We start from the raw sequence: 14,955 nt of genomic DNA, 5'->3' as shown, positions 1-14,955 counted from the left end.
CCATGTAGATAGCTATCGTTTTTCCAGGAAAGTGGAGAGTTATTGCATAATGCTGTGAAGTATGAAGTGGAGAGAGATCCTAGTGGTCATTCAGGAGGCAGCATTAGTCTGAAACTAATTTGGAAGAGAACGGAGATATGCAAGTGTCAACACTGGTAAAATAAAATATATACCGAAAGGGGAAAAAAAAAGAACTTACTGGGAAATTGAATACACAACCACATGTGTAACTTTAACCACAGTCTGAGAAACCTCAAAGCAAAATAATCTTCGGAGGAGAGAGCTGGCCACAGATTAACTGCATGTCATAGGTCTTAAGCAATCCTAAAGATATTTCCACCTCTTGTGTCTTCAGAGTTGTGTTCCCCTACCTGTCTCAGATATGCACTTGATATGCTTGGTGTGAGCATGCTGCACATCACTCCGTAAGCAACCAATATATATTTACTGTGCTGCATAGACGTGTGAATTCACACACCAGAGCTCTGCAGCTAAGTAATCTGGATTTTGCTAATTAAAATGTATTTATACATTCGATTTGGTCAATTTCATTCATGTTAAACAGATCACTGCTTTTTTTTTTTACCTTTTAGGGGGTATTGGACTTGGAACAAAACTGGAGTCTCCCTTGTGTTTGCAGAAGTTAGGTACTAATACTGCACACCAGCAAGAGTCTTAGAATTCTATTTTGGCAGGAAATCAAACTAAACGTCCTGTTTGAATGTAGCGCTCTAGAACGAGCTGTAGTGAGCTCTTTGAATGTGTAGTGCAAAGTAAGTTATTTAGTGTCAACCACAGACCAAGGGCTGCACTTTTTGAAGAGGTCCAAAACAACAGTCTTTATTTATTTTGGTATAATTATATTGATGAAAGACAGTTTTTTTATGAGTAATAAAAAAGTGCTTTGGTTTGCTACTGAAGTCTTTTTTTTGTTTTGTTTAGTGGAACATTTTCAGTTGTCACTTGTTGAAGATGATTTAATAAAGATTTTATTCCACTCACTGATATTTCGATGAATGCAAAGTGCTTAAAGAATTCCGAAACTAAACAGTCATATTGCAGAATTTTTTCCATAGTTTAGTTGAGGTGGCAAAAATAGGGTTAATGTCAACGTATGTACAAAGTGTTTACATACATATATTATTTCACAGCTGGTGTTTAGTAATGTCTCTGAAATGCCAGGAGGAAATGCTGTCAGTCCTTATGGGAACTGAGCTGTGCAGAAAACAAAGCCTTTATGTAAGCAATCACCCTGAGATACAGCAGTGTAGGGCTGAGTTATAAACACCCACTCTAGGTGGCGACATGGAGCACTCGTTAGGATTCTGTACTCTTGTCCCGAGGAATGTGGGTCAAATCCCAGGTGGTACTACTGTACCCCTGAGCAAAGTATGTCTCCTGCATTCCAGTAAGTGCCCTGCTGCGTAAGAGGGACCGGTTTCTTTTCAGTTGACATTACGTGGTAAAATTAAAGGGAAAAAAACAGTCTTTTGGAAAAATATTAAGGCCTGCGTTTCCCTATAAGGAAAATACTTTTTTTTTGTTTCACCATTGAGTCACTCCTGTAGATCGACAAGCTATGTGGTGTGAACATGAGCCATACCACCAGGAAGTCTGTGGCCTGGGTCACAGGCGTAACAAGTGTGGCCACTTTTTAGCTGAGTGCTCAAGTGCTACGCCCCACAGCCTTTAGGGCACCGTGAGGAAATGGGTTCATATCTGTCATGGTACTGTGACGGCCACAATCCTAACCAAAGGCCCAGCGATACCAAGAGGAAATGGGTCAAACTTAAGTCCGTCTCCGATCGATACCAATACTTTCCTGCCACCCACCGATTGCGCGAGGATGAGATCATGGGGCACTGACCTGCTGTGTGTGTAGGCAGCTGTCTTTACCAAGCTCCTAACCTGGTGGGGGGTGAATGGCAAACCACAGTTTCAACTTCTCTCTTCTTCGGCTCTGTGCAGAATCGGCTTCATGCAGCTTGTTGAAGACACAGGTGATGACATTTTAACTTGGGCAGGGCACCGTGTAGAAGGCAGTGGCGTATGTTTCTGTCAGCGCCCTTCACCACTTGGCACTTGCTTGGAATCCCAGGCTCTTGCAGCAATCTCACTAGAAACAAGGGGTAGTCTTTCTTTGCCCAAAGCAGGGAGTGGGAATTACTGAAAAAAAATTGCTGGAACCAAAATAATATAACCGAGAGGGATCTGCTATATTTACAACGACCATTAAATGATGATCTGCCAAAGTTTTTTTTTTTATAAAAGATTTGTATCTTTTCCTGATAGACAGAGCACCAACAGGCTGTAGTGTTTACTCTGTGTATGCGGTTGAGTTACACCATGTACAGTAAAATGGGCTTGACTGCCAGTAATTTCAGTCACTTACCAACAAAAGCATCATTTCCTGAAAGCTAGCCCTCCCCCTCTCTCCCTCCCATCCTCCCTCCCTCTCCACCTTTAGCATTGAGGAACTAACCACAATCAATATGACTAAACTTTATGCAAATCCTGGTCACTCCTCTCGAGCAGAGACTGCTCTGCTACAGTTGTCTGAAGTATGTAGATCGAGCGAGTACCCGTTGTGTCTTTGTTTTCCTGTTGCTCCTCAATTTTTGTGGGGCTGTGAACATTTCTCTCTCTCTCTCTCTGTTTCTGCTTGTCTTTTAAGTTCTTTTCTTTTGCAATGCTGCTGTCATGAAGCACGACCTGTGTTAGGTCCATGGAGATCAGCTGAAAGGAAGCTCATTTTTTGGGAGGTGAATTGTGATCGACTCGGACCTCTTTGACTTGATGTCTCTGATGCAGTTTTGGATTAATTTCTACTCACAACTGGGACGGCCCCTTCCAAAGGTAGTGGCTGCTTTGCTTTAGTCCTGGGGCTTTAGGTCCTAAACCTTATAGGTTGCGGCAGCACTCCCCGCACTACCAGAGCTCTACAGATCCGTTTTTCTGCACTGCCGCTTTTAATTAGTCATTTATTTACCAAGTCACGCTTTAGAATTATTTCAGGACCTTGGCATCAGCTGGGTAAGGCTAAAACTGTCTGGTAAACCAGTTTGCCCTTTTCTTTAATTATTCAGATAAATGTGGTGGGCATTTATTTTTGTAGTCGTGTGTAAACCATTTAGGTTTCTGCCATTAATAGTTAGGGTATTCAAGGACTGCACGTGTCTTAAGAGAATGTCTCAAATGTAAGAACCGTTTGTGGAGGCTTTGTTAGCCTGCCATTCAGTTGTGTTGAAATTCTGTGTACATTTGAAAGGTGAACTTCAGACTTGGTATATAGAAATGTAGACTCTAATGATTAATCCTTTGTCACTGCTGAGGAGCAAGCTTGAGGTTAATTCCATGCTGGGAATTAAAGAGTAAACTCTACAAGCCTTGGAGCTTTCCTCTTTTTTTTTTTTTTTTTGACTTGTGCTATTGAACAGTTTTGGAGAGTTCAGAAATTAAAACTTAAACGGCTTTGTTGGTCGCCCTGTACAAGACGATGCTTACAACTGCTGGCAAACCCTGCAGGAAGTGATTTATTGCACAGAAATGGATCAGGTACATTGATAAAGTAAAAAGAGTATGAGAGAAATTGAGTAAAAGTACAGCAGCAAATTTTTTCTGCAAGGTCATGCAGTGTTTTACCACAAAACAACGATAAACTTGGAGTTCTGGTAAGTATACATAGAATGTGATTAGGTGGTAAGCATCTACCGTAATGGTCACCTTGGTATCTGTGCGTAGACTGCAGCTTAATATGTGTTAATGTTGTCTTTTATTTTTAACTTTTCCCCTGATGGATATAGTAAATTATGCAGCGTGGATTAGACAATAAGGGAGTAAGGCTGTTGTCATAAAGGACCAGTAAGAAAAGCTTCTGTTTTCTCTTTTAAAACATATTACCATATCTCTGCCATAATGTTTATTTCATGAAGCTATTAAACTCTCCAACATCAGGCTCTGAATAGAGAATTCCGATGTCACATATGCAAGAGTGTGAGGAATAGTATTTTGGGAGGTAGGTTGAGGCAGGGTGAGCTTATTACTGGAAGTGTGTATACAAGGAAGTGGTATCATCTGCTAAGGTCGGCTTACCACTCAGACTGTGACAGTAATCGCCATTGTTAGATCGGGTCTGCAGCTGTGTGAGCTGTGCTGTTGACAATATAACCCTTTCTGAGAGGTTGGTGGCACAGTGATTAGCTTTGCTGTCCCACAGCGTGGCGGCCCAGGTTCAATTCCAGACCTGGGGTGCTGTCTGTGTGGAGTTTGTATGTTCCCCCCGTGTTAGTGTGGGTTTCCTCCCACACTCCAAAGACACGCTGGTAGGTTAATTGGCTTCTGTCCAAATTGGCCCTGGTCTGGGTGCGTGCCCAGCAGTGGACTGGTGTCCCATCCACGGTGTGTCCCGCCTTGTGCCTGTTGCTTGCTGGGATAGGCTCCAGCTCCCCCACGCCACTGAAATGGAAGAAGCCGTTAGAAAATAAATGGGTTTGTTAGGCCATTGAGGGTCTCCTGCAGGAAGCTGTTTTTCTCCATCAAAGCCCTTTATTATTGAATCATTCGCACTCAGAGACCAAGTGGTCCTGTGGTCTCTGCAGCAGTGGCTGCCAGTGCGTCTGCAGGCCCTCTCTGTAAAGTGCCGCAGGTGTCCATCAGCAGAGCAGCTGGCAGTACCCACATGCGTTCGTTCGGTTTTTCTAATGAGGCTAAATAAGTGCAGGAGACTTTTTTTACAAAACCTTTTCATTTTCTAAAAGAATATCGATTAAAAAGCAGTGAATACACTGTTCAGATGTTGAAGAATCTTCACATATGCGCAAGTAAAATACAAATACCTCTCCCACTTAGGATGCAAATAGTCATGTATTAAATATAATTTTTTAAGTTTTCCCTGACAATTTCAAGTTCCATGACCAAATCAGTACACGATATAATCTCTCACAATTCTCATTTCAAAGTCACTGTGCACCTCTTCCCAGTTCTGCTTAGTTTTTTAAAAACATAATTAAAAACTGACATCTATCTGTGGTGTTTGGATTTGTAACAGTGACAAATGTGTAGTTCCTTTGAGTAGCCTTTGAGAAACTTATATTACTCAAGCTTTTTAATAGGGTTTCCTAGCGCAGTTTTGAGTTCTGTACTTCATTTTGTGTTACAGGAAGTAATGATATAAATTGGCTTGTTTATAAATTGCATATTGTTGCACTGCTATTATTGTTTAATTGAATGGCTAGAGTCTTGAATGAAATTAGGCAAAAAATGCTAAAAAGCTTAAGAATTCGACTTTTTCATTCTCAGTCCCTTTGTAACCCATCTTGTATCTTGGAAGGAGACAAGTGTTTTTTTTTCCCAGTTTTAAGATAGCAGCTGGTAATTGGGGTTGACCAGTGTAGTCAGATTAGATGTACCGTTTTGTATATTTTCACTTGTACTTGGATTCTTCAAGATACTTAGAATTGAGAGTGCGGATGTCCTTTAGAAGCGCCGTGTGAAATAGTTAATTGGCGTACTGTGGCACAGAAGGTGCTTGCATCAGAGGCTGCGTCAGTTTATGGTTAGAATGCTGTCAGACACTTCTGAGGCCGACTGTCAAATCAGCCTCATTTCCCAGTAATGCCTCTGACTCTTGTTTCTTCACGTGTGTTTTCACACTCCCTTTCGGCGATGGCAGGGGGGTCTTCACGTCGGCACGCCTCTTCTGGTTTCACCAGTACTGCCGTGCTTACTGGAAACATAACCCCCCCCCACTACGTCCAGACCCTGAGAGCAGAGGTGAGCGATCGTTTCTGGCCCTGTGCCCAGCCCTGGTTATTGACAGTGCTTCTGGTTTTGCACCACATCTGTCCCCTTGATAAGGAGGCAAAAGGGATACTGGTGCGACAGTGGCTTGATTCTGCAAGTGCTGCGTATTGCTGCCAGTTCATTTGGAGATCTGCAGCAGAATGCCTTTAGCGGACTGCTGACTTCAAGAAATGTTACCGCTCATTACGTTCTGTGGCTTCAGTGTTCAGGTACAGGGCCAGAAAGGAGCTGATGTGTGGTGAGCGTTCTGGCGCACTATGGCTGCCGGCGCATCATCATAGGTGGGGGCTACACACTGGTGGTGGTGGAGGGGAGTCCCCATTACCTGTAAAGCGCTTTGAAGGGAGTGTCCAGAAAAGGGCTATATAAGTGTAAGCAATTATTATATAATTATGAAGTATGAATTTTTTTTATTAACAAATGATACATTCACTTCCACGTCCGTGCATCACGCAGTCAAATGTATGTCACCTTTCTTATTCCTTGTCTGTATTTTAATGGCCATGCATAGACGTTCCCTTTTATGGGGAATCATTCTTTTTCATTCAGTCATTCAAAGATTCTGCTTTCTCTCCTGCTCTGAAAGTCACTTCCGTTTAGATATTAACAGCCTTGGACCTGGCTGAACCTCCTCCTGCATGATGTCAGCTTTGGGAGCACTTGAGATTTAATACAGGTGTGCTTAATAAACGTCAATGCCTGCAGTGGTTTGCGATCTCCTGCAATATCCGATTCTCAGGCTAAACAGCTGTTTGGCTGTAGGCACACTTAGGATAAAGGGGACAGCAAAACATCTCTTCTTTACTTTCAATTAAATCATGACATGCTTATGGGAAGGTTTTTGTTGCTTTTAGTGGTCTAATGTCGGTGTTCATTTTTTAAAAAGTGTTAAATGGAAAAAAATGGGCCCTTGTGTGTTAACACTCCTTGTGGTGACAGGAGGGACAGAGCACTTCTTAATCTGTTGATTTCGTCCCATTTTGCCAACATCCCTTCATTTGCGGGTTGTTAGGGGTCTGGAGTTTATTAATTTTCACATGGAAGCATGAAAGATTTTAGGAGCACAGTAATGACTATAAAGCGAAATATCCATTCATCTGATCTCAGAGAGCTTTTCATCCCCAGTGAGAGTCATGGTGAGCTTTAGCTTTCTGAGCAGGATGGGATTAGGACATAAGGCAGGAACCTGAATGCTTTCTCTCCTGAATGGTATCACAGTGCATTGCCAGTCCAAGGAGAAAAGAAGAAAATTAAAAGCCCATTAGATGTACCCAGCATGGATTTGGGAAATGGGAAGGAAGCAGAAGACCTTTGGCAAAAACCTGCAAACCTGGGGAGAACATGCAGACTCCATACAGATGGCTGCCTAAGGCCAGAGTGAAATCCAGGGTCTTGGAGCTGTGAAGGCAGCAGTGCTAACTGCCACGCCAGCAAGCTTCAGATTGGATGAACTTAGCTGTGCCTAACCTCCGCAAACCATTTCCAGATCCAAGTTCGTTCTTAGCTGGTTCAAGCCGGCTTTCAAATCTGTTGTTTTTAATTATAGCTCTCAGACATCCAACCTAGCAGCTTTTGAGGGAGGTTTAGTCATTTAGACACAGCAAATATTATATGGAAATAAAAAATCTACACTCGTTCTAGGGTTGAGTCATTCTAAGATTCTTTGTCCTTAATTCAACTTTTTAAACTCGCAGGAGTTCTGATGCTTTTCATAGGCAGTGAACACCAGATGTACTTAAAGAGGATATGTAATATTCAAGTTCAACTTTTAACAAGCTTAGGTGAACTTTTTTATTGACCTTTTGAAATTGTTTGCAGATTGCCTGTTTCTAGCATCAATTAAAACATTAAATATTGGCCTCTGCATGACACTGTATCACCCTTTTTGCGTGAAAGAGCTCTAAGATTAAAGACGGCCTGCATAATTATTCCTGCCTGTGTTTATAGTTTTGTTTGGCAGAATTGAGACAATAGCTATTCAGAGTTTGACTTCATTTAAGGATCTGAAGTAATGAGTTATTTCATGACAAGACAAAAAGAAGGCTTTTACAACCTCCTCTTTTTTGCGACAGCTTTTCATTTCCTGTATGATGGAGTTCACGGGCAGCTAGCTGCTCCTGCACAGGTGCCCTCTATGTACTTTTAAGCTCATTCCTCAAAGCAGTGTTGAATAAGCAGCTATGTGGGGGCCTGACAGAACTCCATGTCTGTCCCCCCCAGCTGCAATGCTCCACTGTGCATTCACGATTGAAGGAAGCTTTAATCGCTCAACGTTAACTTCTGCTTATTAAGAGATGCTGGAAGAAGGGATTTAAGGAATTTAGATGGGATAGAAAAAAAATAAGAGAAGTCATTCAGGAAACCCCAAGTGTGGTGTTTCCTGACCTGCAGGAACTGACATTTCTTGGGTTTTTTTATTTCAACCTTTTCATTTCAATACTTTGCACAGAAATAATCTATTTCTGGGCCCTTTAATTGAAGCGAAAAGCGGTGTTAGTGGAGTGGGGTATGGAAGATAAAAGTAAAGACGTTATTCTGCGTCTGTACAGCAATGACTGTACAGTGACTAAGCAGGCTGTACAGGGTGGCTCTGTGAATGTTCGACTTTTCAATTTGAAGCCTTTACGAAGCTCGGTTCATAAGGGCTCAAAAGCTGCAAAACAGAATCTTGCCGTACAGCAGTGGAATCAAACCAAAGGCAAACAATCCGCAGTGTTTACAACAAAAGTCGACGAGAACTGTAACACCCAGTGTTGCTTTTCCTAAGGAGATGACGGTAACTGCTGAAACCATGTTCTCGATTTCCCAGCTTGGGAAGTCAGGGGATTCCCTGGCTGTTATGTCAGACCCTTTTGAGGAAGAGAGGCGGCAGTGCATGGAGGAAGCTTGAACACGTTCCATCTGAGTGTTGGCAGGAGTCTCAGAAAACTAACTGCTACGGTTACTCTGAACGGCTGTTAAACAGTCGCGTTCTTAAACAGAACCTTCCCTCTTTCCTTTATTTCTGTCATTTCGACTGCTTTATAGCAGTGTGCTAGAAGCCACAAATCCTGCTCGGCACTTTACAGCTGAATAATGTTAAGTGCCGGATCAACTCTCTTTTTAAAGCCCCTAAGCGTCTCTGTAGTTAACAGTCTTTACATACATTCTAATTTTAGTCTCAAAAAAACTGTTTTGCTTTAAATATGCATTCTAGCTCCTCTGGTTTTTATTCAAATTGGGGGAAATGTCTGCACTGTTTACTTTTCTAGATCTCCACTAACAGTGAGGGCTATGATGTCTTCAGTTCGCTGTCGTACTGTCTGATGTTTAAAGATGCAGGTTGCTGGATTGTTTTTTGTTAAATGGAATTGCACCTGTCAAGATGATAGATTATTGGTTTTCAGTGCAGTGTTCAGTTGTGACTAATAATGAAACAAAGCATAATCCAAATGTCACATTCAGTTGCATAACCTTAATCTTCTTATCCATATTCATTAATTTTAGTTTCTATCTTACAGTTTAAACGGATTGTTTTGATATAGTATTTTAATGCCTTACTTGTGTTGGTGAATCTATTCTTAGCTCACTGAACCAGACCAATTTCCCTCTTTTCAAAATCCAAACTTCTGCAGTTCTCTGCTGCCTTTCTAGCCTGAAAATTAAATTGTTTTAGTATTTCTGGGGTGATGCACAGCTAAAAACAAGTCAGTTTTATCCCTTTTAATTAGAAGGAACAAGGCCTAGACAGGTGCATGAATGCTGTTGTCTTCTCCGTGCAAGGACACATCTTTCACCAAAGATGGGTTTTTTCCCAATACTTTTCAAAGAGTAAATAACAGGAGACAATAGCAAGGTCTTTAAACTCACCGGTGTGCATGATCAGAGCAAATCAGGATCTGAGCACCAGATGCTTTCCTGTGCTTGACATTGTTCACTTCGTGTTGGATGATTTGATTAAAGCAGAAAAGTGGGAGTGTTTGGATTCTGGATTATATGCTCTCTACATACGAGTACCTGAGACGATTTCTTCTGTTTATTGTGACAATTGTAGATGAACTTTCCTAGAGTTAAATTCCAGACATCTCTGTCTAGCAGGCTTATCATGTTAAGATCACAGTCTTAAGAATGATCGCAAAACAGCACCCTTGTGCTTAATTGTCATGCTTCCACACAACTTCACATTTCGGTCTGATTTTCGTGTTGCCTGACTGTTATCAGCTGAAATATTTGACATTCGGTTTGGTTCTTTTTTCTGCCCCTCTTCTCTCTGACACGCAGTGGGGAGGAAGAACGAGATCACAGTTTTAAGGATTAACAGCTGTGTAGTGTAAAGTTGTTTTATCTTGCACCTTAGTTGCAGTTCTTAAGCTGATTTACCAAGAAAATGGTAGTGGGACCGTTCCTGTGTAATACAGTTTGAGTCTGGCCTAATGAAAATGTGCAGCCTGACAGACATGTTTAACAAAAAGACAGTATTGCAGAGGTACAACTGAATAGTGTGTTTGAGCAGTTCTGTTTTTAACGCTTCTGTTTAAAGCCTCCACGTGTTAAAATCCTAGTTGGAACAGATTTTTAAAGTCCTAAATATTTAATTCTACATACTGACTTTAATCGGTATAAGATCATCGATGTAGTCTCTTGATAAGGTATCAGATTTCCCTCTGTCCAGGTTTATTGATTGAATTGTTTTTCCGATTGTGCCACAATATGACTTTTCTTTATCGGTGCTGGTCTCAAAAAAAGATGTCTGCATAGCGAATGAATTCAGCTGTCTAAAGGGAGTCAGAGCCTTAGAGGTAGGCCATGCTAATCAGAAGCCGAGCTCAAATCTGGTTTTGACACAGACCTGGTCTTAAAGGGTGTGTTGCTGGCACTCTGTTCAAGCCTCTTGAGTGTTGCGTAATCTGTTGCTGCAGGAACATTGCTGGTGACTTTCACTCCTGTCATCATGCCGTAGGTAGTGTGAGCAGGAAATTACTCAGGTCTGCCTACCTGGGCTTTCAATCCCCCCTGAGCTAGCAGATTTGTAAAAACAAAACCATGGGGCCGCTGGGTTGTCCCAAATGTTAATGAGCTGTTTTAGCAGCTTTAAACTGGTGGTAGGCATGAGTTTGGATATGACTCCACATTTGTAAAAATCCCATCCTCTGATAGATAGGGGACAGCAGGTTGTGTTTGGTTACACTCTGTTCCTGCTTATCTCCTTGTTTACAAAGCATTCAGTGTAGGGAGCTGAAGAATTTCTTGGAACAGTAAAAAAAAAAGAAGCATTTCCTGGAAATGTCTTCCCTGCCTGACTGCCTCGCTGCTGCCTGCAGAGCTCTGGCTGTGCAGTGCTGCCCCAGTTCTGAGAGAGACAACTGCCCCGCTCAGCTGTCCCCAGGGGGCGGAGAGGAAGACCACCTCCAGCTCTCCAGGCAGGGTAGGCCCTGATGCGATGCAGGACCCCCCCGAAAGCCGTCGTTTTCAGCGTGAGATGGACGGGCTGCCTCTAAGTGAAACTAGCTAGCTTGCCTGCCTGGCAGTCACTGCCACATCACATCGCAACGTCATCTACCTGACTGAGCACAGAGGGCGGAGAGTCAAGAGGGCTTGGCTTCGCATTGACTCCCACTTTAACCCTTTTGCTGCTTCAGTGAACTTCTTCCTAGACATGCTGCTGCACGGTGGCGACAGTGTTTTATCTCCCCTTCTCCAGTGTGCACCAGAGTAACTGATTAATTGATACAGGGTATACTGTCCTGCAGCTGCAATGAACATAGTTGTTTCAATGCTCAATGTCATGTTTCTAAGAAGTGCTGCCTCAGTGCCCTGTCTTGGTGAGCTGTGCTGTTTTTTTTTAGATCAGATCATTTTATTGGCCATATACAATTTTTTTTTGCATACCCCAACTTGCTCTCCATGAGACACACAGACAGGGAGAGATGCTTGGGGCCAGAGCGCAGGGTCAGCCATTTATACGGCGCCCCTGGAGCAGTTGGGGTTAAGGGTGTTGCTCAGGGGCCCAACGGTGTAGGATTCCTCTGCCGGCAAATGGCAACCTTCCAGCCTCAAGCGCAGATCCTTAGCCACGGAGCTACCGCACCACATCTCGCAGTTGTAGATGCTTTGAACTGAATGGCAAATCGCACTGGTTCACTATTTAGAGTCCACTGCACATGTAAGACAGATTCTGTTATCAAACGCGCTATTCATTAAATGAAATCGCAAGTATTTTGGATGACGTTGCATTGATTGATCAGATTTGGACCCTTTGGTTATAGTGTGTTTGCTCTTGTGATGTTAGTTTAACACATACATTTCAGACTTTGTATTACAAATATTTGACTTTATTTTCTTCTGTTCTCCCATGTTATTTCATTGACAGGAGCGCAGACAATGTTATGCTTCTGGGAAACCCATTAATATATTATTACCCCTCCTCGAAAAAAAGTATTTTTCTCCAAACTGGACAAAGCCACCTTGCAGCTGAATATTGGTCCTTCCAAACAAACAGGATTAGGAATGTGTGAAAAGGTGTGACTACCAGTATATTCAGTCAGGCTGCAATGGATTGACGTTAGTGTGCCCACAGAGATCTGGGTCTTTCTAGAAAAATGATTGCATTTTTAGAACTGTTGTACGCTAAATTTTTAAATATGTTTTAAGGATGTAGAATAGGTGGTCAAACAGATAATAATCTTGACTATTTTTTGTAGGTTTCTAAAAATGAGCTTTATATGAGTGAACTGAAAAGTCTCACAGTCATTCAGTAACTTACAGAATAAATCTTTGCGGTTAGTTTGCTTTCTGTTTTTGGTGAATGGCATTTGCAACCTTTTCTTGCTTGGTAGTTGCTAAATCTGGACTTGCTTAATTCATATGACAGAATGTCTTGTGTTCTGTTTTTGGAAAGCCATTAGGTAAGCCACTTCTTTATTTGCGAATTGTAATTTGTGATCACATTGCTCTTCCCTGCAAACCGGGTTGGAATTCATATGTGACTCCTATGCTGTAGGCTAAAGCAGAAACCTCAGGACTCTTTGCCGGAACACATTGTCATGTAAGACTTTGTCTCTGCTCTTTGAGCCTTTGCTCGGGGGCAGCAGTGCCCTTTAGTTTGATACTGTCATCTGTGTTGATTTGTCTGCTGCTCTGGTGGCCTGCTCAGTGTTCAGGTACATTCACACAAGCTTGTCAGGTGAGTTCTGAACCCCTTGGATTTTGATGGCCCCACCGACTGAACGTTGTGTGGGCCCCAGTGCGGTGAAGAATGTGACTGTGCAGCTAAAATAGTTATCAGTGTCACTCAAACGGCGAAGAACCCTTTCCCCCATACCTCCCCTACGATACTTTGATTTGAATTTTTCCTCCTCTTCCTCCACCCACCCCCGTCCTCTGGGTCTAGTGGCAGTTTGTGGCTTTTACAGAACAGCTAGAGACAGCTGTTGCTCCGCTGTGTCTGGCCTTAGAATGGATAATACGAAGGGCACTGGAAATCAGTCGTGCTCTGAATGACTCAACCCACATCAGCGAGATTAAACTTAACCCCTCTCTCCCCAACATTCTGCCATTTAATTAATGCTTTCCAGTGCTATTTTCTATGAATGACGCCCAGTTAATCTTAATCTCCCTGCTTGGTGCACATTGCTTGTGCTTATCGCCATGTCTCCATTTCCTGGTTATGACACAGGAGCATTAAATACCAAAAAAGGATTTTGCTCTGTAAACGTGCAGTGTGAAGGACATGGGAAATAAATCAAGCTTATCTTTTAGAAAGTTAGCTTGAATGCAGATGATGCAATAATCAATAAACAAATCAATAAATACCTTCAGTCATGCAGTTACTCAGGAAGCTGAATTTCGTAGTACTGCATAGGGTTTGTTTCTTTATAGGTCGTGCGTGATTCAGTGATTCATAGTGTACCCCAGTGCTTCAGTAGGAGATATCATCAAAGACTCACCTAGGTATTTTTTTACATTATTCTAAAATAATTACGCAATATTAAATTAAAATCCCTTTCAGAGATTACAGATTCATATCACTGCACTGTAGACTAACATTCTGATTAGCATTCAAAAGTTCTGCAGAGATAGACTTGCCAGATTTGGCAGTTGGCTTCTCTGAACCCAGTGTGTCAAATAGAAAACGAAAGAATTGAAGGTCAGATAGGTTTTGAGCTCAAGTCATTTGCAAATGGCTTTGCACATCCGCCAGGCTGACTGAATTCCAGGTCAGAGTTGCTGCTTGAAATATTGCGAATATCTGCGTGAGAAAACCTCATTAGCCAAGCTTCTAACAAAGAAACAGTCATTTCAGGTCTCTCTATGATGTCACAGAGTTATGCCATTATCTAGATGTACGTTGTGTGACCTCATCGGCAAGGTTTATTTTTAAAGAATGAAGACCAGGCTTGTTTGTTTCCCTCTCAAAACAATTCTAAGAAAATTCATTTTTAGAAACAATTTAAGTGTGGGGACCTTTTTTTCATTTTGCATTCTTTAGCTCGCAGTGTGAATGAAATTCAAACTGTAGTTGATGGTATTCACCTCTTTCATGATTTTGAAGTGAAATGTAGTATATAGTAAAATTAGTCAAATGAAACAGCATGTTACACCTCTAACATGGTTTTTTTTTATTTGATTTGAGATGTACGCACGTTTTACCTATCGAAATTTGGATTTGGCAGTCTCTTAAGAAAGTCTCTTAAAAAAGCAAACTAACGTCCGTTTTATCTTTCTTGTTCTCCACAAGGACCTCTCCTGCATCGATGAACTTTCCAACCCCTCTCTGTTCTCTTCGCCCCCCGACTCCTTGTCCGAATATGCAGACGCACCGAACTTCCTCAACACTAGCACGGATAACCTGCCACATGTGCCAACACTATGGGACATCAACACGCCCTCACAGAACCCTCTGGAGGTTAGTCTGCAGGAGAGAGACCTTAACCCTCAGGAGCGCGTAGGCGTCACATTCTCACGCTGACAGAACAGATACACTCCTCTGAGAAAGGCAGAGTTGATTATTTTGACTCACTTTATTAAAAAAAAAAAAGTCTCTCTTTGGCATTCGAAGAATCTTTCCAGATTGAATTAGCCGCTCTGGGCTTTTTGCAAATGTTACTTGTATTAATCAGCTTCTCACAGAACGGTTGATTGATTGCCTGGGGCCATCGTTAAGTTTTAAAATGC

General features: G+C 42.1%; 1 protein-coding gene across 7 annotated transcripts in view; it reads left to right on the top strand.

The window, feature by feature from the left end:
- The window catches only part of sbno2b (strawberry notch homolog 2b), a 72,420-nt gene that overhangs the window by 33,571 nt on the left and 23,894 nt on the right, over positions 1 to 14,955 (top strand). For 3 of the 7 annotated variants that reach the window (XM_015365580.2, XM_015365579.2, XM_015365581.2), the window contains one exon: positions 14,519 to 14,686. The exons of 1 other annotated variant lie outside the window; for it this stretch is intronic. In XM_015365580.2, the coding sequence (XP_015221066.2) occupies positions 14,519 to 14,686 (168 nt within the window). Of the gene's footprint in view, positions 1 to 2,477; positions 2,562 to 2,768; positions 2,857 to 14,211; positions 14,306 to 14,518; positions 14,687 to 14,955 lie in introns of those variants that run through there. 3 more of the 7 variants (XM_015365582.2, XM_015365583.2, XM_015365585.2) reach the window with 3 other exon arrangements.

Source organism: Lepisosteus oculatus, chromosome 29, assembly GCF_040954835.1.
Source record: "Lepisosteus oculatus isolate fLepOcu1 chromosome 29, fLepOcu1.hap2, whole genome shotgun sequence".
NCBI classification, from domain to species: Eukaryota; Metazoa; Chordata; class Actinopteri; order Semionotiformes; family Lepisosteidae; genus Lepisosteus; species Lepisosteus oculatus.
This window is presented reverse-complemented; position numbering and strand designations above follow the sequence as displayed.